The following is a 25,865-nucleotide window of genomic DNA, read 5'->3' on the forward strand; positions in this document are numbered from 1 at the left end:
AAGTTGAGAACAGGCAATATTAGTCTCTCTGTGCTTGGCTTATTTTACTTAACACAACGACCTCCAGTTCCATCTATGTTGCTGAAAATGACAGGATTTCATACATTTTTATGTCCAAATAGTGATCCATTGTGTATTTACATCACATTTTCTTTTTCCACTCACCATCAATGAATGCTTAGGTTGATTTCATAGATTTGCTACTGTGAATAGTGTTGCAATAAACATGGAGATGCAAGTATACCTTTGGTATATTGATTTCCCTTCCTTTAGATAAATATCCACTAATGAGATTGCTGGATCATATGGTAGTTCTATTTTTACTTTTTTGAGAAATCTCCATACTGTTTTCCATAGTGAACATACTAATTTACACTCCCCCCAAGAGTATAAGAGTTCCCTTTATGCCATATCCTCATCAGATCTGGTTTGTTTTTTGTTTGTTCATTTTTTGGGTTTTGGGGTTTGTTGTTGTTGTTTTTGAGATGCAGTCTCACTCTGTCTCCCAGGCTGGAGTGCAGTGGCTTGATCATAATTCACTGCAATCTTGAACTCCTAGGCTCAAGAAATCCTCCCACTTCAGCCTCCCCAGGCTGGGACTACCGGTGTACACCACCATGGTTGGCTAATTTTTTATTTTTTTTGAGTCAGGGTCTCACTCTGTTACCCAGGCTGGAGTGCAGTGGTGTGATCACAGCTCACTGCAGTCTCAACCTCCTGGGCTCAAGCAATCCTCCCACCTCAGTCTCCCAGGTAGTTGGGACTACAGGCACACGCCACCACACCCAGCTAATTTTTTTGTATTGTTTGCAGCGACAGGGTTTCACCATGTTGGCCAGGCTAGTTTCAAACTCCTGAGCTCAGGCAATCTGCCTGCCTTGGCTTCCCAAAGTGCTGGGATTACAGGCATGGGCTACTGCACTCAGCCAAATTATTTTTTCTAAAGACGGGGTCTCACTATATTATCCACACTCATCTCGAGCTCCTGGGCTCACATGATCCTCCTGCCTTAGACTCCCAAAATACTGGGATTATAGGTGTAAGCCATTGGGGCCTAATTTTTTTTTTTTTTTTTTTTTTTGTAGAGACAAGGTCTCACTATGTTGCCCAGTATTCTTTTTTTAATTATTATTTTTAAGACCCAGAATAACATGCTGAAACCCCTATGTTTTCTTCTGGCAGTTTTGTAGTTTGGGGTTTTACATTTAAGTCTTTAAATTATCTTGGTTTTATTTTATTATTAGTAGTATTTTTTTTGAAACAGAGTCTCACTCTGTTGCCCAGGCTGGAGTGTACTGGCATGACTGGATTTGAATTTTGTATATGGTAAGAGATGGAGATCCAGTTTCATTCTTCTGCATATAGAATATACCATGTTCTCAGCACCATTTATTCAAGAAAGTATCTTGTCCCCAATGTATGCTCTTGGTGCCTTTGTTTAAAATCAGCTGGCTGTAAACACGTGTATTTATTCTGTTCCACTGGTCTGTGTGTCTGATTTATACCAATACCATGCTGTTGTGGTTAGTATAGCCTTGTAATATATTTTGAAGTCAGGTAGTATGATGCCTCCAGCTTTGTTCTTTTTGTTCAGGACTGCTTTGGCTATTTGGGCTCTTTTTTGGTTCCATACAAATTTTTGGATTGCTTTTTCTATTTCTGTGAAAAATGACATTGGTATCTTATTTATTTTTTTTGGGGGGGATGCACTCTGTCGCCCAGGCTGGAGTGCAATGGCATGATCTCGGCTCACTGCAACCTCTGCCTCCTGGGCTCAAGCGATTCTCCTGCTTCAGCCTCCCGAGTAGCTGGGTTTACAGGCATGCACCACCACGCCCAGCTAATTTTTGTATTTTTAGTAGAGATGGCGTTTCACCACGTTGGCCAGGCTGGTTGCAAACTCCTGACCTCAGAAAATCCTCCCACTTCGGCCTCCCAAAGTGCTGGGATTACAGGCGTGAGCCACCGCGCCTGGCTTTTTTTTTTTTTTTTTTTTTTTGAGACGGAGTTTCACTCTTGTTGCCCAGGCTGGAGTGCAATGGCCAAATCTTGGCTCACCGCAACCTCTACCTTCTGTGTTCAAGCGATTCTCCTACCTCACCTCCCGAGTAGCTGGGATTACAGGCATGTGCCACCACACACAGCTAATTTTGTATTTTTAGTAGAGACAGGTTTTCTCCATTTTGGTCAGGCTGGTCTCGAACTCCTGACCTCAGGTGATCCTCCCACCTTGCCCTCCCAAAGTGCTGAGATTACAGGGGTGAGCCACTGCGCCTAGACAACATTAGTATCTTTTATTTATTTATTTATCTTTGAGACATAGTCTCTGTCACCCAGGCTGGAGTGTAGCATTAGCATCTTTTTTTTTTTTCTTTTTTTTTTTTTTTTTTTTTGAGACAGTCTCTGTCACCCAGGCTGTAGTGTAGTGGCACGTTCTCACTGCAACCTCTGCCTCCCAGACTCAAGCGATCCTCCCACCTCAGCTCCCCAAGTAGTTGGAACTACAGGCATGTGCCACCACACCTGGCTAATATTTGTATTTTTAGTAGAGATAGGGTTTCACCATGTTGGTGAAGCTGGCCTTAAACTCCTGGGCTCAATCCACCCACCCTGGCCTCCCAAAATGCTGGGATTACAGGAGTGAGCCACTGCACCTGACCCAACATTGGTATCTTGATAGGGATTTCATTGAATCTGTAGATTGTTTTTGGGTAGCATGCTCATTTTAACAATAGTAATTCTTCCAATCCATGAGCATGAGATATCTTTCTATTTGTTTGTGTCCTCTTCAATTGCTTTCATTAGTGTTTTGTAGTTTTTCTTGCAGGATCTTTCACCTTCTTGGTTACATTTATTCCTAGGTATTTTATTATATTTTTTGCAGCTCTCTTGTAATTGGGATTGCCTTCTAGATTTCTTTTTCAGCTAATTAGTGGTGTATAGAAATGCTGATTTTTGTGCATTGAATTTTGAATCCTGTGACTTTACTGAATTTATCAGATCTAAAAGATTTTGGTGGAATCTTTAGGTTTTTCTAGATATAACATCATTTCATCTGCAAAGAGGAATGATTTGACTTCCTCTTTTCCCATTTGGATGCTTTTTCTTTCTTTCTCTTGCTTCACTGTTGCAGCTAGGACTTCCAGTACTATCCTGAATAGGAGTGGTGAAAGTGAGCATCCTTGTTCCAGTTTTCAGAGAAAAGGCTTTCACAGCTTTTCCCTATCAGTATGATATTAGATGTGGATTTGTCATATATGGCCTTTATTATGTTGAGGTATATTTTGTCTATGACTAGTTTGTTGAGAGTTTTTATCATAAAGGGATGTTGAATTTTATAAAATACTTTTTCTAGATTTTGAAGGTTACCTTAACTCTCTGACTACCTGGAACAGTTAAATTCTAAACTGGCTGGTTTGATATGAGACAGACAAGCAAACCTTCTTGGTTACACACACACAAGTGTTGTTCATAGATGTTGGGTTTGGGGATGGTTCTCAATACTCCCAAGTAGTCTTTTTGGGAGCATTTAATTTTTGTTTCCCAAATAGTCTTGGTATATACTGACATCTCAGTCAGAGCAAACACTCTGAAAACTGGTATGTCAGAAATACCTAATAGGCTTTCTCCTAACTTTTACCTTCAAGTAGAACATCTACCATCTCACATCATCCTTACTGCCCAGTTCTTAGCCATCTTAACAAAAGTTGCCTTACATATTTCCATGACTATAGAGCTAAACTCTTTTCTGATAGAGTAGTTATTAAAACATAGAAGCACTGGCCGGGCACAGTGGCTCACACCTGTAATCCCAGCACTTTGGGAGGCTGAGGCAGGTGGATCACCTGAGGTCAGGAGTTGGATACAACCCTGGACAACATGGTGAAATCCCATCTCTACTAAAAATACAAAAACTAGCCAGGCATGGTGGTGGGCACCTGTAATCCCAGCTACTTGGGAGGCCGAGACAGCAGAATTGCGTGATCCCAGGAGACGGAAGTTGCAGTGAGCTGACACGGTGCTACTGTACTCCAGCCTCAGTGACAGAGTTAGACTCTGTCTCAAAAAAAAAAAAAAAATACAAGCACTGCATCTTGTTAAAATAATATCACACACCGTTGAAGACACTTTTTTAACTTTTAAGATCGGGGTACACCTGCAGATTTGTTACATATGTAAACTTGTATCATGAGGGTTTGTTGCCCAGATTATCCCATCACCTAGGTATTAACCCATTAGTTATTTTCCCTGATCCTCTCCCTCCACCCATCCTCCACTCTACGATAGGCCCCATTGTTTGTTCTTCCCCTCTATGTGTCCATGTGTTCTCACCATTTAGTTCCCACTTATAAATGAGAATATGTAGTATTTGGTTTGATGAAAACTTTTATAGTGAGGTCTCAGAAAGGCATACAGAGAAACAAACACAACCATGAAATAAGACAGTGATAATTTGAGGAAAATCCTTAAGTATTTTAGATTCAGACAATAATCACATTTAAAAGAGAAAAGATTCACTCTCTAGACAATTTCATAAGTTACTGTTTGGAAGATTAAAAAATTAGTCAGTTTTTAATACAGTTGTGACACTGAGGCCACTGTAGAAGCACCAGCATTTTGAGATACAGTATCTAAGCTCTCAGACAAAGCTCCCCAACAGAAAATATAAAACCTTTACACATCCAAGCACAAAAATAAAATATCCCAAAACAAAATAACATTCACTTACTAAAATGTTCCTCTTACTTTCCTTAAACCACAACTGTTACAACACTGCAAGAAATTTACAGTTTGCATGACAAACTGCATATGCGCTAAATAATAAATGTGTAACCATGAATGCCAATGAATCAATTTTTCAGTATCAAGCAGATGGCACATACTAGCTCTTTTAATTTATACATCTTTGAACCTCAGTTTTCTCATTTATGAAATGAAAGTGTAACTACTTACAAGATTGTTACAGATACTATGCAAGAAAATGTACACGTTCTTAATACAATACCTAGCTCAAAGAAATAGCTCCATAGATATTAGCTACCTATATAACAGAAATAACTAGCCCTTAAATAGGGTGAATTATTTATAACATTATTCTAATGTTTTACATATACTAGTTCATTATATTTTCTCAACAACTCTAAAGGTAGATATTATTACAATCCTCACTTTGCAGATAAGGAAATGGAGGCACAGAAAGGTCAAAAAGTTTGTAAGTGGTAGAGCCAAGACTCAAACCCAGGCAGGCATGGCAGCATACACCTGTAGTACCAGCTACTCAGGAAGCTGAGACAGGAGAACTGCTTGAGCCCAGGAGTTCAAGACAAGCCTAGGCAGCATAGTAAGACCCCATCTCTCAAAAAAATTTAAAATTTAGCCAGGCATGCTGGTGGCACATGCCTGTAGTCCTAGCCATTCAAGAGGCTGAGGCAGGAGGATCACTTGACCCCAGGAGTTCCAGGTTACAGTGAGCTAAAATTGTGCCACTGCACTCCAGCCTGGGCAACAAAGCAAGCGCCCCCCCACCCGCCAACATTTTATTTTATTTTATTTTATTTTGAGACAGAGTATCACTAGGTCACCTGGGCTGGAGGGCAGTGGCATGATCTTGGCTCACTGCAATCGCTGCCTCAAGCGATTCCCATTCCTCAGCTTCCGGAGTAGCTGGAATTACAGACGTGCACCAGTACACCTGGCTAACTTTTGTACTTTTTGTAGAGACAGGGATTCACCACGTTGGCCAGGCTGAGCTCAGACTCTTGGCCTCACGTGATCTGCTCCGCTCTGCCTCCCAAAGTGCTGGGATTAAGGTGTGAGCCACCACACCTGGCCAAGGCCCCCCAAAAAAAGGTATCATTGCTCCAATAAAAGTCTGTATAAAACATATAGAAGGGACAAAGGAAAGAGTGATCAATCATGCTATGAAAAATATAATGGTAAGAAAACAAGGCATCTCATTTCATATAGTCATCAAAAATAAAATCACATCTAAAAAATAGTGGGGCCAGGAGCTGGGTGCAGTGGCTCATGCCTATAATCCCAGCACTTTGGGAGGTCAAGGCAGGTGGATCACTTGAGGCCAAGAGTTCAAGACCAGCCTGGCCAACATGGCAAAACCCCACCTCTACTAAAAATATAAAAAACTTAGCTGGGCGTGGTGGTGTGTGCTTGTATTCCCAGCTACCCAGGAGGCTGAGGCAGGAGAATCACTTAAACCTGGGAGGCAGAGGCTGCAGTGAGCCAAGATCGCACTACTGCACTCCAGCCTGGGTGACAGAACAAGACTCGGTCTCAAAATATATATATATATATATATATATATATATATATATATTTGCACCACTGCAGGCCACAGAGTGAGATCCTGACACTCTCGTTTGCTGACTTTAATGAACCAGGCAGCCACATGTGTGCTGTCGTAGAGAAAAGGCCATAATGGCAAGGAACTGAAGGCAGCCTTCAGCAAGAACTTGAGGCCCTCAGTTCAGCAACCTGCAAGGAACTGAATGCTTCCAACAACCATATAAAGTTAGTAGCAGATCCTTCCCCAGCTGAACTTCACATAAGAGAGCAGCTCTGACTGACACTTTCACTATAGCTTTGAGAGACCTTGAAGAAGGCAATCCAGTAATCCAGTGGACTCTTAAACTACAGAAACAGATACAATAAATATATGCTCTTTTAAATCACTACATTTGTGGTAATACTGCTTTGTTGTTGTAGTTTTGTTTCTTTCTTTCTTTCTTTTTTGAGACAGAGTCTCCCTACATTGCCCAGGCTGGAGTGCAATGGCATGATCTCGGCTCACTGCAACCTCCGCCTCCCGGGTTCAAGCAATTCTCCTGCCTCAGCCTCCTCTGTAGCTGGGATTACAGGTGCCTACCACCATGCCCGGCTAATTTTGTATTTTTAGTAGAGATGGGGTTTCACCATTCGCCACGTTGGTCGGACTGGTCTCTAACTCCAGACCTCAGGTGATCCGCCTGTCTCGGCCTCCCAGTGTGCTGAGATTACAGGCATGAGCCACCACGCCCAGCCTGTTGTTTTTTAATAGACACAGACTCTTGCTATGTTGCCTAGCCTGGTCTTGAACTCCTGGCCTCAAGCAATCCTTCTGCCTCAGCCTCCCAAAGTGCTGAGATTACAAGCGTGAACCACTGCACCCAGCCAAAATTCTTTTTTTTTTTTTTCTTTTTAGACAGAGTCTCACTCTGTTGCCCAGACTGCAGTACAGTGGTGCGATCTCAGCTCATTGCAGTCTCCGCCTCTCAGGTTCAAATGATTCTCCTGCCTCAGCGTCCAAGTAGTGGGATTAGTGGGATTACAGGTGGGTGCCACCATTCCCGGCTAATTTTTGTATTTTTACTAGAGACGGGGTTTCACCATGTTGGCCACACTGCTCTCGAACTCCTGATCTCAAGTGATCCACCTGCATTGGCCTCCCAAAGTGCTGTGCTAGGATTACAGGCATGAGCCACTATGCTCAGCAAAATTGTTTTTGTTTTGTTTTGTTTTTGAGATGGAGTTCTGCTCTTGTTGCCCAGGTGGGAGTGCAATGGTGCTATCTTGGCTCACCACAACCTCTGCCTCCCAGGTTCAAACGATTCTCCTGCCTCAGCCTCCCGAATAGCTGGGATTACAGGCACATGCCACCATGCCTGGCTAATTTTGTATTTTTAGTAGAGACAGGGTTTCTCTATGTTGGTGAGGCTGGTCTCGAACTCCCAACATCAGGTGGTCCGCCTGCCTCAGCCTCCCAAAGTGCTGGGATTACAGGTGTGAGCCACTGTGCCTGGTCAAAATTGTTCATTTTTAAAGAAAGACTTTTGCCGGGCGCGGTGGCTCACGCCTGTAATCCCTGCACTTTGGGAGGCCGAGGCGGGCGGATCACGAGGTCAGGAGATCGAGACCATCCTGGCTAACAAGGTGAAACCCCGTCTCTACTAAAATACAAAAAAAATTAGCCGGGCGCGGTGGCGGGCGCCTGTAGTCCCAGCTACTCGGGAGGCTGAGGCAGGAGAATGGCGCGAACCCGGGAGGCGGAGCTTGCAGTGAGCCGAGATGGTGCCACTGCACTCCAGCCTGGGGGACAGAGTGAAGACTCCGCCTCAAAAAAAAAAAATAAATAGGCCGGGCGCGGTGGCTCAAGCCTGTAATCCCAGCACTTTGGGAGGCCGAGACGGGCGGATCACGAGGTCAGGAGATCGAGACCATCCTGGCGAACACGGTGAAACCCCATCTCTACTAAAAAATACAAAAAAACTAGCCGGGCGAGGTGGCGGGCGCCTGTAGTCCCAGCTACTCCGGAGGCTGAGGCAGGAGAATGGCGGGAACCCGGGAGGCGGAGCTTGCAGTGAGCTGAGACCCGGCCACTGCACTCCAGCCTGGGTGACAGAGCAAGACTCCGTCTCANGATCACAAAGTGTAATCACTTTATATTACTGGTGCTTAACAGAATTAACATCCTCTTTTATGCTAATTGTGATGTTTTCCATTTTTTTTTTTTTCATAAATTTTTTTTTTTTTTTTTTTTTTTTTTTTTTTTAATTTACATTGATACTTTGCTCTGGGATGGGATTCCAGGTTTTACAGCTTCACAATACATACCAACAGACTTACCTCATGGGTAATGACGTGTACTTGAATTATCTCATGAGACTAGAACAATCATTTTCTTACAAGATTTCAAGGAAGGAGACTTTCTAGGAAGTTTCCAATTATACTCCCAAACAAAACTAGGACTATTATAAAAAGAAAGCAAGAGCCTTTTACTGTATCCCAATAGAACCACTCTTTTCTTTTGGACATCCGCAACAGAAGCATTCTTAATTTGAAAGATTAAACAGGTTGTCGGCCACTGCTACGCTGCAGCTGAAAAGCTTTTCCACTTACTAGAGGGTAGAAGCTGGCACAATTATGCCATTTGCTTTTACCTTCTCTCACAAATGCACACACATGTGCCACTTCCACTTCCACGTACTTCAATTCTTCCCTAAATAAATTTCACTAACATCCAAACCATTCCAATGTTCTTTTTCTTCTTCTTTTTTTTTTTTTTTTGAGATAGTCGCTCTCTGTCACCCAGGCTACAGTGCAACGTGATCTGGGCTTACTACAACCTCCGCCTCCTGGGTTCAAGCAATTCTCCTGCCTCAGCCTCCCAAGTAGCTGGCACTACAGGCATGTGCCATCTCACCCGGCTAATTTTTATATTTTTAGTAAAGACGAGGTTTCACTGTGTTGGCCAGGCTGGTCTTGAACTCCTGAGCACAGGTGATCTGCCTGTCTTGGCAAAGTGCTGGGATTACAGGAGTGAGCCACCACATTCGGCCTACTTTCATTATTTCTAAGAAGCTAAATACGCTTAAAAGAGATTTTCTGTAATCCCAGCACTTTGTGTGGCCAAGGTGGGGAGATCACTTGAGACCAGGCATGAGCCACCGTGCCCAGCCAACTAAGGTCTATTTTTAAGGATGACCAGATGATCCTGAATTCCAAAACTAAATTATTTTATTTTATTTATTATTTTTTTTCTTTTTGAGATGGAGTCTCGCTCTATTGCCCAGGCTGGAATGCAGCCGGCTCACTGCAAGCTCCGCCTCCCAGGTTCACGCCATTCTCCTGCCTCAGCCTCCCAAGAAGCTGGGACTACAGGCGCCTGCCACCACACCCAGCTAATTTTTTTGTTTTTTTGTTTTTTTGTTTTTTTTTTTTGAGACGGAGTCTCGCTGTGTCACCCAGGCTGGAGTGCAGTGGCACCATCTCGGCTCACTGCAAGCTCCGCCTCCCAGGTCCACGCCATTCTCCTGCCTCAGCCTCCGAGTAGCTGGGACTACAGGCGCCCGCCACCACGCCCGGCTAGTTTTTTGTATTTTTAGTAGAGACGGGGTTTCACCATGTTAGCCAGGATGGTCTCGATCTCCTGACCTCGTGATCCACCCGCCTCGGCCTCCCAAAGTGCTGGGATTACAGGGTTGAGCCACCGCGCCCGGCCTAATTTTTTTGTATTTTTAGTAGAAACGGGGTTTCACCGTGTTAGCCAGGATGGTCTCAATCTCCTAACCTCGTGATCCGCCCGTCTCGGCCTTCCAAAGTGCTGGGATTACAGGCGTGAGCCACCGCGCCCGGCCCACTAAATTATTTTAAAGGAAGACAAATAAACTGGCTGGGCATGGTGGCTCATGCCTGTAATCCCAACACTTTGGGAGGCTGAGGCAGGAGGATCACTTAAGGTCAAGAGTTCGAGACCAGCCTGGCCAACATGGTGAAACCCCGTCTCTACTTTTTTTTTTTTTTTTTTTTTTTTGAGACGGAGTCTCGCTCTGTCGCCCAGGCTGGAGTGCAGTGGCCGGATCTCAGCTCACTGCAAGCTCCACCTCCTGGGTTTACACCATTCTCCTGCCTCAGCCTCCCGAGTAGCTGGGACTACAGGCGCCCGCCACCTCGCCCGGCTAAGTTTTTGTATTTTTTAGTAGAGACGGGGTTTCACCGTGTCAGCCAGGATGGTCTCGATCTCCTGACCTCGTGATCCGCCCGTCTCGGCCTCCCAAAGTGCTGGGATTACAGGCTTGAGCCACCGCGCCCGGCCTTAACCCCATCTCTACTAAAAAATACAAAAAAAAAATTAGCCGAACATGATGGTGCGTGCCTGTGGTCCCCACTACTTGGGAGGCTGAGGCAGGATAATCGCTTGAACCCGGAAGGTGGAGTTTGCAGTGAGTTGAGATCATGCCACTGTACTCTAGCCTGGGTGGCAGAGCGAGATTCATCTCAAAAAAAAAAAAAAAGAGGCATACAAATAAACTACATAAATCCACACTCTAAAGTAATCCATCAACCAATCTGTATTTTGCTATCTAGGACAACTAAAAGTCCTTAAGTTACCTGTGCAATTTGTATATCCTACACCAGAAGTCAAACATTTCCTTTTATCACCACGGATATACTTTTTATTTAACCTGACCTTTAAAGCTCAATAATCATCTGTACTTTGTAATCAAAGATAAAAACTAAACATCACCTACCTGTGCACTACAGCTATTAGATCAGGAGTTGGAAGCTTTTTTCTGTAAAGGGTAAAACAGTAAATATCTTAGGCTTTGAAGGCCAGGTAGAGTGGCTCATGCCCATAATCTCAATGCTTTGAGAGGTCAAGGTGGGAGGATAGATTGAGGCAGAAGTTTGACACCAGCCTAGGCAACATAGCGATACACTGTCTCTACAAAAAAATTTTAAAATTAGCTGGGTGTGGTGGCACACGTCTGTAGTCCTATCTATTTGCGAAGCTAAGATGGGAGGATCCCTTGAGCTCAGGAGTTCAAAGTTACACTGAGTTATGATCATGCCACTGCACTCCAGCTTGTGTGACAAAATGAGACTCTATTTAAAAAAAAAAAAAAAAAGGCTTTGAGGGACATATGGTCTCTGTTACAAAGTACTCAATGAGTACAGATGTGTTCCGATAAAACTTTACTTCTAAAACATTGGTCCAAAGGCTGTAGTTTACCAAATACTGTATCAGACTATATTACATGCAACCAAAAATAAACAGACCTATTCTCCGCTTTCCCAGTGATAATGTTTTCACCATAAAATTAAATAATTACTTTCTAAAACACCACAAAATACATTTAATTAGCTTTCTCCTATTTTGTAATAGGCATTCATAGTGGGATAATGCTATCCCTATTGTCTCGAATGAGGAATAACAGCCAACTATGAGATTCAGGTTTAGGCTTCAAATTTGAACTATACACACTGTACAGAAAGACTGTGCCAATAAATAAAAATAAAGCATTTAGGTTCAGATCCAGAATCTATTTGACCCCAGCAGAGGCAAAAGTGAGCTCACCATATTGGAACATATCCACAACCTAGAATAAAATAACTCCCAGGAAAAATGAAACTGCCTTTGCAAAATTGTAACAGTAAGAGAAATCTAACATCGCTGACTCCATCTTGCTTCTAACCACATAAGCTAACTGTCCCTCCCGTATCCGGGCATAAGCCAAGCTAACTATGGGAGGAATTTAGTTCATGGTTTAACTTTAAAACAAAGATGATAACAGTCCCTTCAGGAAACTAATCCCCTGCTTGCTTGGGATGAAACTGCCTTTGTAAAACTAACGGACTGGCCACACAATTAGAATTATGGTTCAGGGGTCATGTAGCCAGAGGTTACAAGATTTGTAACTTCCCCAACTGCTCCTACAGATAACATCACTATTGTAAAACCTAAGACTGGTGTTTGAGGTATTTTTCAGACCTTGCATTCTGATGAACCAGATGGCACCACCTGGATTGGCAACCTATAACAAGAAACCAACTTGACTGCTCTTGTGACACCCCCCACCACCGCCACCTAGTAACTGACTCAGTGCAAGAGGCAGTTTCAACCCCCTATGATTTCATCCTTGACCCAACCAATCAGCACTCCCCAATCCCTAGCCCCCTGCCTGCCAAACTATCCTCGAAAAACCCTAGCCTCTAAATTCTTGGAGAGACAGACTTGAGAAATATCTCTCATTCTCATGCTTGGCTTGCCCTGTGATTATTAAATTATTTCTCTGCTGCAACTCCTGCTGTTCTCAGTTTATTGGCTTTTCTGAGAAATGGGTAAGAAGAACCAGTTGGACAATTACAAAAACATCTACCCTTGAAGATTGGCTTTCAATAAAAAATTAAAAATCAAAGGAGAAACAAAAAGCCAAGGCCAGGTGCAGTGGCTCAGACTTGTAATCCCAACACTTTGGGAGGCTGAGGTGGGAGGATCACCTGAGGCCAGGAATTCAAGACCAGCCTGGGCAACATAATGAGACCCTGTCTCTACCAAAAATAAAAATAAAAAATAAATTGGTGGGCATGGCAGCATACACCTGTGATTCCAGATACTTGGGAGGCTGAGGCAGGAGGGTCACCTGAGCCCAGGAAGTCAAGGCTGCAGTAAGCCATGATCACATCACCACACTCCAAACTAGGTGACAGAGCAAGACCCTGTCTCCAAGAAATAAATAAATAAACCATGAAAAAGTACAAGTAAACACAATTAATAGCTGAACTTATGATCTACACTCTAAGAGTTGCAACTAATCTGAAAAGGACTTAACGAAAAAAATTTTAAAGGTCAAATTTTACTCAGCTCTTTGCAAGTATATTAGAAAAGTTATAAGAAATTATAATTTTCTAGTAAAATATAATTTACAAAACTTGGCCTCAGAAGAAACAAAAACTTAAATAGACCAATTATCCTAGAAGAATAGGAAAAGTTTTCCAAGTACTTGGCACAGAATTTCACAGTGAAATTCTACCAAATATTTAAGAAATAAATCATTTTAATACCACTTAAGCTGTTTCAAAGCATAGAAGAAAAAAACTTCTTTTTTTTTTTTTTTATGACAGGGTTTCTCACTATTTTGCCCAGGATAGCTCAAGCTATCCAAGGTAGGCAGATCACTTGAGGCCAGGAGTTCAAGACCAGCATGGGCAACATAGTGAACCTCCATCTCTACAAAAAAATCAAAAAAATTAGCTGGGTATATTGTTGCACACTTGTAGGCAGGCCTAGCTACTCAGGAGGCTGAGGCAGGAGGATCCCTTGAGCCAAGGAGCCGGAGGCTGCAGGGAGCTATGATCGCACTACCGCACTCCAGCCTGGGCAACAGAAATAGACTCTGTCTCTAAAAAATTTTTAAATAAAAATAAAAAAGAGGAAATATTAAAACTTAAATGCATGTATTAGAAAATATGAAATATTAGGAAAAACTGAGATAAGAATAACATTCCAGATCCTAGAGAAAGAACAAAAAAATAGGCCCAAGAAAGTAACTGAAGATAGAATTAGAAAACAATGAACTATAAAATGCATACAAACAGTAGATAATCAGTACAATCAAAGAGTAATTATTTGACTGTCAGGTTCTGCCCAGGGTAAAGCTATCAGTAGGTTTGGCAAATATACAAAGTCAAACTTCCCTAAGGCAGGTACGGGGCAAAACCAAATACCCCTACCTCCAGAATCCATTTTTTAAGCTTTCCATTCATCAATAAACAACAGCTAGTTTTAAAAAAGAAAGAAGGGGTATCCTTTGAAAGAAAACATAAATTTGTGTTAAGTGTGATTTTTTAAAATGGGGCCTCAGCCAGGTACAGTTGTTCACACCCATAATCCCAGTACTTTGGGAAGCCAAGGTAGGAGGATTATGTAAGCCCAGGAGTTAAAGACCAGCGTGGGCAACATAGTGAGACCTCAACTCTACAAATAATTTTAAAAATTAGCCGGGCACAGTAGTATGCCAGTAGTTCCAGGTACTCAGGAGGCTGAAGCAGGAGGATCTCCTGAGCCCAGGAGTTCAAGGCTGCAGTGAGCCAAGATCATGCCACTGCACTCCAGACTAGGTGACAGAGTGAGATCTATCTTAAAAACAAAACAAAATGAAATTTAAAAATATAATTGCTTGATTCTTTCACAGTAACACTTAGCTTAAAACACAAACACATTGTACCAAGCTGTACAAAAATATTTTCTTTCTTTAGTCTGTAAGTTTTTTCTATTAATTTTTTTTTTTTACTCTCTAAACATTTATGTAAAAAACTAAGACACAAACATACACATTAGCCCAGGCCTACAGAAGGTCAGGATCATAATATTACTGTCATCTATTTCCACATCTTGTCTCACCAGAAGGTCTTCAGGGACAAAAACACACATGGAGCTATCATATCCTACGGTAACAATGCCTTCTGGAATATCTCCTAAAGGGCCTGCCTAAGACTGTTTTGCAGTTAACTTTTTTTTTAAATTAATAGGAGTACACTCTAAAATAACAATTAAAAGTATAATGTAGTACATATATAAACCATTAACATAGTCAATTATTATCTTTATCAATTATTACGTTCTGTACATAATTATATGTGCTATTCTTTATACAATTGGCACTGTGGTAGGATTATTAGCACCCGCAATACCACCATCATGGGTAATACATTGCACTACGATGTTAAACAGGTACACAGGTACACAATGTCACTAGGCCATAGGAATTTTCCATTTCTATTATAACCTTATAGGACCACCATTTTATAAGCAGTCCATCATTGTCTGAAATGTCATTATGACTATATATATAGGATCTATATGAGAAAAACCACAAAACTCTGATGAAAGACATCAAAGAAGAACTAAATAAAATGGAGAGATATTTCATGATAACAGATAGGAAGACTGAATGTGGTTTTTTTTTGTTTTGTTTTGTTTTTGTAGAGACCTTGTCTCTACACTTGAGCCTGGTAGTTCAAGGCTTCTGTGAGTCATGACCACACCACTGCACTCTAGCCTGGGAGACAGAGTGAGACTCTGTCTCAAAAAACAAACAAAAAAAAAACCTGATTAAAAAGTTGAACAGATATCTCACTAAATAAGATACACAGATGGCAAGTAAGTATCTGAGAAAACATTCAACATCATATGTTGTGTTAGGCCATTCTTGCATTGCTATAAAGAAACACCTGAGATCAGGTTATTTATAAAGAAAAGAGGTTTAATTGGCTCACAGTTCTGGAAGCTGTATATGAAACACAGTGCCAGCATCTACTTCTGGTGAGGGCCTCTGGAAGCTTACAATCATGGAGGAAGGTGACAGGGTGGTGCCAGCATGTCACATGGGGAGAGTGAGATCAAGAGAGAGAGAGTAGGGGGAGGTCCCAGATTATTTTAAACAGCCAGATGTCACATGAACACACTGAGCAAGAACTCACTTATCACCAATGGGATGGTACTAAACCATTCATGAGGGATCTACTTCCATGATCCAATCACTTCCCACTAGGCCCTACCTTCAACATTGGAAATCACATTTCAACATGAGATTTGGAGGGAACAAACATCCAAACTATATCATATACCATTAGATATTTGAAAATTAAAATAACAGTGAGATACTACTATATACTAATTAGATTGGCCAAAATCCAGAACACTGACATCAAATACTGACAAGCATATGGACCAACAGGAACTCTGTATTCATTCCTAGTTGAAATGCAAAATGGGGCAGGGCACGGTGGCTCACGTCTGCAATCCTAGCACTTTGGGAGGCTGAGGCAGGTGGATCACAAGGTCAGGAGTTCAAGACCAGCCTGGCCAAGATGGTGAAACCCCACCTCTACTAAAAATACAAAGTTTAGCTGAGCGTGGTGGTGGACATCCGTAATCCTAGCTACTCAGGAAGCTGAGGGAGGGAATTGCTTGAATACGGAAGGCAGAGGTTGCAGTGAGCCGAGATCACACCACTGCACCCCAGCCTGGGACACAGAGCGAGACTCTGTCTCAAAAAAAAAAAAAAAGGAATGCAAAATGGTACTGCTACTTTGGAAGAGTTTGGCAGTTTTTTATAAAACTAAACATATTGGCCGAGCGCGGTGGCTCAAGCCTGTAATCCCAGCACTTTGGGAGGCCGAGACGGGCGGATCACGAGGTCAGGAGATCGAGACCATCCTGGCTGACACGGTGAAACCCCGTCTCTACTAAAAAATACAAAAAATCTAGCCGGGCGAGGTGGCGGGTGCCTGTAGTCCCAGCTACTTGGGAGGCTGAGGCAGGAGAATGGCAAGTAAACTCGGGAAGCTGAGGCAGGAGAATGGCAAGTAAACTCGGGAGGCGGAGCTTGCAGTGAGCTGAGATCCGGCCACTGCACTCCAGCCTGGGCGACAGAGCAAGACTCCGTCTCAAAAAAAAAAAAAACTAAACATATTTTTAACATACAATCCACCAGTTGCACTCTGTGATATTTACCCAAATGAAATGAAAACTTATGTCCACAAAAAACCCCATACATGCGTGTTGACAGCTGCTTTATTCATAATTGTCAACATATTGAAGCAACCAAGATGTCCTTCAATGGGTGAGCAGATAAGCGGTGGTAGATTGAGACAATAGGATATTATTCAGTGCTAAACAGGAATGAGCTATTAAGCCATGAAAAAGCATGGAGGACAGATTAATTAATTAATTAATTAATTTCAAGCTATCAGAGTGTGGTGATGCATAATTTCTTAAGAGATTGCTACATTATTATATCCAGGTGTTTCTTTAACCACTGACACCCATTTCACAAGTTTTGATGCACGTGTACAGGTGCCTGGAAGTAATTTTAAGACATCTGAATTAGGCCGGGCGCGGTGGCTCAAGCCTGTAATCCCAGCACTTTGGGAGGCCGAGGCGGGTGGATCACAAGGTCAGGAGATCGAGACTATCCTGGCTAACATGGTGAAACCCCGTCTCTACTAAAAATACAAAAAACTAGCCGGGCGCGGTAGCGGGCGCCTGTAGTCCCAGCTACTTGGGAGGCTGAGGCGGGAGAATGGCGTGAACCCGGGGGGACGGAGCTTGCAGTGAGCCGAGATCGCGCCACTGCACTCCAGCCTGGGAGACACAGTGAGACTCCGTCTCAAAAAAAAAAGACATCTGAATTTCAAAATATTGAAAGTGTTAGAAATGATGAAATGTAGTAGACAGTTTTTTATGCTTAACTCATCTCGAGTTTATTTCAGTGTTTGAAATTAGGTATAAACATCTAATTTTATCTTTTTTCAGAAAGTTAATTGTCTAAATACAATTTTTTAATTAGTCTACTCTCCTCCCAGTGGGTTGAAATTTCATTTTTATCCTTGAATTCTGGTGTGATTGACATTTGAATAGACAGAACAATGGAATAAAACAGAAAATCCAGAAATAGGCTCAAATATATATGCTAATTTAGTGTATGATAGAGATATTTTCTTTAGTAAGGAAAAGATGAACTAGTCAAAAGATGTTAACATAACTAGGTAGTCATCTGAAAAGCAAATAGAATTGGATCAATGTTTTATAGCTTATACTAGGATAAATTCCAAATGGATCAAAAATTTAAATATGAAAATTAAAATTATAAAAGCTCTACAGCAGAATATGGAAGAATTAATTTTTTTAAATTAATAGGCTGGGCACAGTGGCTCATGCCTGTTTTCCCAGCACTTTGAGAGGCTGAGCCAGGTGGATCACCTGAGGTCAGGAGTTCGAGACCAGCCTGACCAATATGATGAAACCCCATCTCTATTGAAAATACAAAAATTAGCTGGGCATGGTGGTATGTGCCTGAAATCCCAGCTCCTTGGGAGGCTGAGGCAGGAGAATTGCTTAAACCTGGGAAGTCGAGGCTGCAGTGAGCCGAGATCACACCACTGCACTCTACCCTGGGCAACAATAGGAGACTCACAAAACCCACAACTATGCTGCATCAAGCCCATAAAGACCTCTTAAATAAAAAATTAAACTTCTAAGTAATGGGAATTGTCATAGTTTAATTGGCAAGAAGTACATCTTATAATCAATGGCATCTTATATTCAATGAAATCTATCATAAAAGCATGAGGAAAACAATATTTTCAAAACCTCTTAGGCTATACGTAAAATCCACAAGTTGTAAATGAAAAGACTGATAGGTTTATTTTGTATTATTTATTTATTTTTCTTTTTTTAGAGACAGGGTCTCACTGTTGCCTAGGTTGGTCTTGAATTCTTGAGCTCAAGCAATCCTCCTGCCTTAGTTTTCCAAAGTGCTGGGGTTACAGGTGTAAGCTACCACCACCAAGCCAAGGTTTAACTACATAAAAACTAAAATGATAAAAGATGGGCAGGGAGAAAATACTTGCAACATATGTAATAAAGAATTACTATCAGGCAGGCGTCAGATGTCCCCAGCACACTGGAGTCTGGGGTTTGGTGCTGATGGTGTCTCAACATGCACAAACACAGTCTGACAGCTGGACTTTAGTGTTGGGAGCTGTTAATTATTCTAAAGTTCTATAGATTCATGATTTTATAGTTAGAGTTTATATCTACCTGTGTTTTCAGAGGAAGAACCCAAGGCCAAATTATTTTGAAGTGGGAGTGGGCTAGACCGGAGTCTTCCTGTACCCTTTTCATGCTGTGTTTGAGGATGTGCCCATTGCTACATCCACATAACTCATCTGGAGCAGGGGATGTGTGATGGTAAACCGTCTAAGATTTTTCACGGGTAAAGTTAAGCAGAAGTATGTAGTAAACATAAGTGCAAAAGTGTGGCTGAGCCACATATGCACTTGATTTGATTTGGGAAGCCTGAGGGAGGCAGCATTCCTAGCCACGTGCTGCCTGCCCAGCACAAGGTAGGGTGGTAACTGGGGTGGGGAAGGGGCAGCTCTGTAGAGCATGGTCTGCCTTAGGGCCTGAATTGTCCTCAAAGCACATGGACTGCGGAAATTGTTCACATGAACCAGAGACATCACTCTTTAGGATTCTATTGGCAGCACCTGAACTGGCTCGACATTTATGGAGGTGGTGTTTCTTTGAAGCAGTAACCTTTGTTTTATAATAATTTTTATTTGGTGGCTGGGAGTGGTGGCTCACACCTGTAATCCCAGCACTTCAGGAGGCCGAGGTGGGCAGATCACCGGAGGTCAGGCATTCAAGACCACCCTGGCCAACATGGTGAAACCCTGTCTCTACAAAAATATAAAAAATAGCCAGGCATGATGGTGGGCGCCTGTAATCCCAGCTACTCAGGAGGCTGAGGCAGGACAATCACTTGAACCCGGGAGGCAGAGGTTGTAGTGAGCAAGATCATACCACTGTACTGCAGCCTGGGAGACACACCAAGACTCTGTCTCGAAAAAAAAAAAAATTTATTTGGCATATTTTAATATAGTTTAGAAGCTATCTAACCTGTTTTTTTTGGAGGGGCAAACTCTTTTGAAAATGTAAGTTTTGCTTTTAATTAAAAATTAAGTCTTAGTTAAAACTCAGCCTGTACAAAATTCTTCAGTTACTTCCCATTACTTTATCAGTAATATTCACCACATTTTCCTAGATGTTTATTGATTAGAGTGTTGGGATCAAATTCTGCACTAAATGTATGCAAATACATTGGAGAGGCTTTGATTTTTTCACTATGAAATGCAATGGTGGCTTGAATAAGAAAGTATCTAGAAGCCAAATTAACATAATAATGCCTTCAAAAAAAGAATTACTATCAGGATATGTAAAGAACTACAAAAAAATCAACACAACAGAAAAAGGCAGGTAAGAATATAAGTGAACAAGTTTTATAAATGACCAATAAACAAAAAGGACTTCACTAACAATCAGAGTACAAAAATTAAAATGAATTAACAACTCAGGAAGTTGAAGCAGGAAGATTGCTTGAGGTCAGGAGTTTGACCAGCCTAGGCAACACAGAGGGACCTCATCTTAAGAAAAAGCCTGGGCACGGTGGCTAACGCCCATAATCCCAGCATTTTGGACTTTGGGAGGCAGGGTCAGGAGGATTGCCCAGGCCCAGGAGTCCAAGACAAGCCTGGGCAACATAGTGAGACCCTGTCTCAAAAAAAGAAGAAAGAAAAGGCTGAGTGCAGTGGCTCATGCCTATAATGCCAGCACTTTGGGAGACTGAAGCAGGAGGATCATTTAAGCCCAGAAATTCAAGATCAGCCTGGGCAATAGAGCAAGACTCCATCTGTACAAAACACTTTAAAATTAGCTGATGTGACAATAACATGCCTGTAATCCCAGCTACTTGGGAGGCTGGGATGGGAGAGTCACTTGAGTCCAGGAGTTTGAGGATGCAGTCAGCTATGTCCACACCACTGCACTGCAGCCTGGATGACAGTGAGACCCTGTCTCTAAGAAAAAAAAAAAAAAAAAAAAGAGGCTGGGCAAGGTGGTGCATACCTGTAATCCCAGCACTTTGGGAGGCAGAGGCAAGCTGATCACTTGAGCCCAGGAGTTCAAGACCAGCCTAGGCAACATGGTGAAACCACTACTGTACACACAAAAAAGTACAAAAATTAGCCAGGCATGATGGTGTGTGTCTGTAGTTCCAGCTACTTGGGAGGCTGAGGTGGGAGGATCACTTGAGTCTGGGAAGTCAAGGCTGCAGTGAGATAGCACCACTGCACTCCAGCCTAGGTAACAGAATGAGACCCTGTCTTAAAAAAAAAAAAAGGGGGGGGGGGGGGAGAGAGAGAGAGAGAGAGAGAGAGATCAACCCTCGCTAACATGGTTAATTGTGACATGAAGAGCGCCAAAATCACTCAATGCGGAAAGGACAGTCTTTTCAACAAATAGTGTTTGTAAAACTTGTTATCCACAAGCAAAAGAATGAAATGGGGCCTTTACTTTATACCACATTGAAAAATTAACTTAAAATGATCAATAACCTAAATGTAAGAGCTAAAACTATAAAACTCTTAGAAGAAAACATTGTGGAAAATCTTCATGATATTGGATTTGGTGATGATTCCTTGGATTGGCATAAAAAGCAAAAGGTAACAAAAGAAAAAATTAATTTGACTTAATCAGAATTTAAAATTTCTGTGCAAAAAAGGACACCATCATGGGAGTGAAAAGACAAACTACAAATTGTGAGAAAATATTTGCAAATCATATATCTGGTAAGGGATAAATATTCCCTATATATAAAATATATAAATACAACGCAATTCAAAAATGAGCAAAGGATTCAAATACACATTTCTCCAAGAAGATATACAAAAAAGGTCAATAAGCACATGAAAAGATGCTAGATATCACTAGTCGTTTAGAAAAATGCAAATCAAAACCACAATGATATACCACTTTTCACACCAAATAGGATTATTACCATGAAAAAGAAAAATAAGTGCCAGTGAGCACGTGGAGAAACTGGAACCCTTACGTATTGCTGATAGAACTGTAAAATGGCACAACCGCTACAGAAAAGAGTTAAACATAGACTGACTAGGTGAAATAAGGCAGTCAAAAAAAGACAAATACTGTATGTTTTCACTTACATGAGATATCTAGGGTAATCAAACTCTTAGAAATAAAATAGGATAGTGGTTGCCAGGAGTTGGGGGGAATGGAGAAATGGGGAGTTGTTTAATGGGTACAGAGTTTCAGTTTTGCAAAATGAAAAAGTTCTGGAGTTTGGAGGCACATCCATGTGTACATACTTAATAGTTGTGTTAAGTATGTACTTAACATACTTAAATACTGTTAAGATAGTAAGAAAAAAAATTTATTTTTTTTTTATTTTTATTTTATTTTTCTCCCAGAGACAGAGTATCGTCATGTTGCCCAGGTTGGTCTCAAACTCCTGGGCTCAGGCAATCCTCCTGTCTTGGCCTCTCAAAGTGCTGGGATTACAGGCGTGAACCACGATACCCAGGCAAAATGGTAAATTTTGTATGTATTTTACCATAATGTTTTCTTAAAGTTAAACATAGAATTACTCATATGACTCAGCAATTCTATTTACAGCTAAATACCCAAAAGAATTGCAAGCAAAGAACAAAACAGATACTTGTATATCGGTATTCATAGCAGCATTATTCAAAATAGCCAAAAGGTAGAAACAACTCCATCAACAGATAGATAAAATATGACCTATACATATAATGCAGTATTAGCCATAAAAAGGAATGAAATTCTGATATATGCTACAACATGAATAACCCTGAAAACATTATGCTAAGTGAATTAACTCTGACACAAATGGATAAATATTATATTAATCCACTTATATAGGGTGCCTAGAATAAGCAAATTCATAAAAACAGAAAGAAGATATTAGGGGGTGGGAGTGAAACTGCCCCCATGGGGTTCACAACGAGTGCATGCCAGGTTCTGGACAGAAATATAGTTATAATTAAGCATTAATCAGGCCTCACTTTGGCCCACTTCCTGGTTGCTAAAAAGTCACATAGCACTAGATACTGACTATTTGCATCCCTATTGTTCCTACAGAATAGGAGTTCTGACATTAGGATCATAAAATTTAAGATTTTATTTCCATCCCCATCTTTCCTATAACAGGATCTCTGACATAATTGTAAGGCTTTTGTTTACGGATTGCTTAATATGTTTTTCACACCCCTGAATTCCAGCAACCAGTTTGAAGACCCCCACAGAGGAACAGGATCTGCAAGAGAATACGGCTTCTTCATCTCCCTGTCCCATGACTTCACCCTGTACTCTTTAACAAATAAATAATTGCCACACTTCGGCCCACTTCAAAACCCTTAAAAACCTTAGCCCCAATCTCCTAGGGGAGATGAATTTGAGGTTTCCCTCCATCTCCTCATTTGGTGGCCCTATGATTAAACCTTTCTCTGCTGCAACCTGGTGTCTCAGCTTATTGACTTGCCATGTGCATTGGGCAATGAACCTATTTACAGTTACAGAAGGGAGAATTAGTGAGTTAATGTTTCATAGGTACAGAGATTCTGTTTAGGATGATGAGGAAGTTCTGGAAAAGGATAATGGGGATGGTTGTACAACATTGTAAATGTAATTAATGACACTGAACTCCACGTTTAAAAAATGGCTAAGATAGTAAATTTATGTTATATATATTTTACTGCAATAAAAAATATTTTAGAGAAAGACTAGAAAGAAAGCTGGAAATGGTACATAGAGACAACTCTATGGAGTTGTTTTGGTCCAAAAAAAAAAAAAAACAAGACATGGGAAAGTATACCTATTAATAAAAGAAACAATAGGAGCTGGACGTGGTGGCTCTTACCTGTAATCCCAACACTTTGGGAAGCCAAGGCAGGCTGATCACTTGAGCTCAGGAGTTCAAGAACAGCCTGGGCAACAAGGTGAAACCCCAGCTCTCCAAAAAATACAAAAATTAGCTGGGAATGGTCTCATGCACCTGTAGTCCCAGTTACTCTGGAGGCTGAGGTGGGAGGATCATCTGAGCCCAGGGAGGTCAAGACTGCAGTAAGCCACAATCATACCATACTGCACTCTAGACTGGGTGACAGAGCGAAACCCTGTCTCCAAAAATAACAGAATAGAATAAAATAGGTTGGGCACAGTGGCTCATGCCTGTAATCCCAGCACTTTGGGAGGCTGAGGTGGGCAGATCACTTGAGGTCAGGAGTTCAAGACTAGCCTGGCCAAAATGGTGAAACTCTGTCTCTACTAAAAATATAAAAATTAGCCAGGCATGGTTGCGGGCGCCTGTAATCCCAGCTACTAGGGAGGCTGAGGAAGGAGAATTGCTTGAACGTGGGAAGCAGAGGTTGCAGTGGGCCAAGATTGCGCCACCGCACCCCAGCCTGGGCGACAGACTGAGACTCCATCTCAAAAAAATAAAAAATAAAATAAAATAAAATAAAGGGGAAATAACAGAGCCAAAATGTTTGGGTTTTTTTGTTTGTTTGTTTTTTGTTTTTCCTTAAAAGAATTTTTTTAACATGTTAATGGTAACACTTAGTAGTGAAAATACAATGTAGAAAAGAGAGGGGAGAATTTCTTAGGCAATGCCTATTAGTAGGCAAGTAGAAATGGAATGTACAATATAAACAGAAATAATGGACTTAGGAGCATGGGTAGTTGATCCATAGCACAAGGTATAAAGGCCAAGTAACTGGGTAAAGATGAGTGTTGATAGCTATTTGTAGTAATGGGAGTCTGTGGAAGTTCTCTTCTGCTTGCTTCAATTTTCTCAGTGAATTGGGAAGCAATTCATTAATTACTGACAATGAGGACTAGAGAGGAAATACCGGGATTTGATGAGAGAAGAAAAGGTACAAAATATTCTCTTGAGGGAATGAGTGAACTAGGGAAATATGATTGCTCAGGAGCATTATGAGCTCATATTTTTTTGAGACAGGGCCTTGCTATGTTGCCCAGGTTGCTCTCAAACTCACAGCCTCAAGCGAGCCTCCTGAGTAGCTCGGACTGCAGGTGCATGCCATCGCACCCAGCTATCAATTTTACTGAAGATAAGCAAACAAAAACTATATATGTGGGTGTGTATATATATAATTTTAATATATGTATATAAGGTGTGTAAATAATATATGTATAAGCACAGAAGGGGTCCAGAAGTATACACACCGAATTGTTAATAGTGGTTATTACTGGAGAATGTATGTGTGGATACATACACACATGTGTGGCTGGGGGTAGAGGTGAGGTGGAAGAGACTCCTATGTTATTTGAATTTTTAACCAGCACATTATTTTTGGGATTCAAAAAAAATATCTTAATATAAGTTAATAAATAGCTTGAAAGGAGAATTTAGAACTGTGTTCAAGATCCACAGCACCTTGATTAGGCAAACCCTACATCCTAATTAAACACAACTGTCAACCTGCAGTAAATGTGACCACAGCAAGACAATATGAGAAAAGCTGAAGTATCACTCACCTTGAACACTTCAGAAAAGAAGCCAGACCCTATTTTTTCACAGGTGAAATCATCCAAACGCGTCAGTCTGGAAAAGGCACTTATGAGAGCTCGATACGAAGATGGCCAAACTCTTCCCACCTGGCTCACATTTCCATCTCCTCCACCACCTCCTTCAAACTCTTCAAGACGCTCCACACGTGGAGGAAAACCTGCAATTGAATTCCGTTTGCTCCGATCCATAGTCTCAATAATCACTTTTTTCTTCTTTTAAGAAGGAACTCCACACATAAATTTTTGTTGAATTGTACTTCTCTTCTGGTTTGACACTAAACAAGAGATCAAAAAAATTTCCACTGAAATCTTTAATGAATAAATACATGCAAAGCAATAAATACTCAATGCAAAAATATTTCCTTTCACATTCTAGTTCCTGGTTTTCAGATCCAAAAAATGCTGTATGTCTTTACCCTCAAATAACACTGATATATTTAAAGCCCAAGATATAGCTAGTCTTTACCATGAGTAGAATATCATGAAGATCACCAATTACATTCTAAGTAACAAAATGACAATGATAATATCTATCATTCATTGAGCACCTACTTTCTAGGAAACACAGTATAAGAGCTTGACATATGCCATTTGATTCTCAGATAATCCATGA

General features: G+C 41.3%; 1 protein-coding gene across 2 annotated transcripts in view; it reads right to left on the reverse strand.

The window, feature by feature from the left end:
* Nucleotides 1-25,529, reverse strand: part of TESK2 (testis associated actin remodelling kinase 2) — a 115,645-nt gene extending 90,116 nt beyond the window's left edge. For both annotated transcript variants that reach the window (XM_025384011.1, XM_025384003.1), the window contains exon 1: nt 25,220-25,529. In XM_025384011.1, the coding sequence (XP_025239796.1) occupies nt 25,220-25,441 (222 nt within the window). In that variant the 5' untranslated portion in view covers nt 25,442-25,529. The remainder of the gene's footprint in view (nt 1-25,219) is intronic.
* Between the last annotated feature and the right edge of the window lie 336 nt (nt 25,530-25,865).

The sequence above is a fragment of the Theropithecus gelada genome, chromosome 1 (genome assembly GCF_003255815.1).
Source record: "Theropithecus gelada isolate Dixy chromosome 1, Tgel_1.0, whole genome shotgun sequence".
NCBI lineage: Eukaryota > Metazoa > Chordata > Mammalia > Primates > Cercopithecidae > Theropithecus > Theropithecus gelada.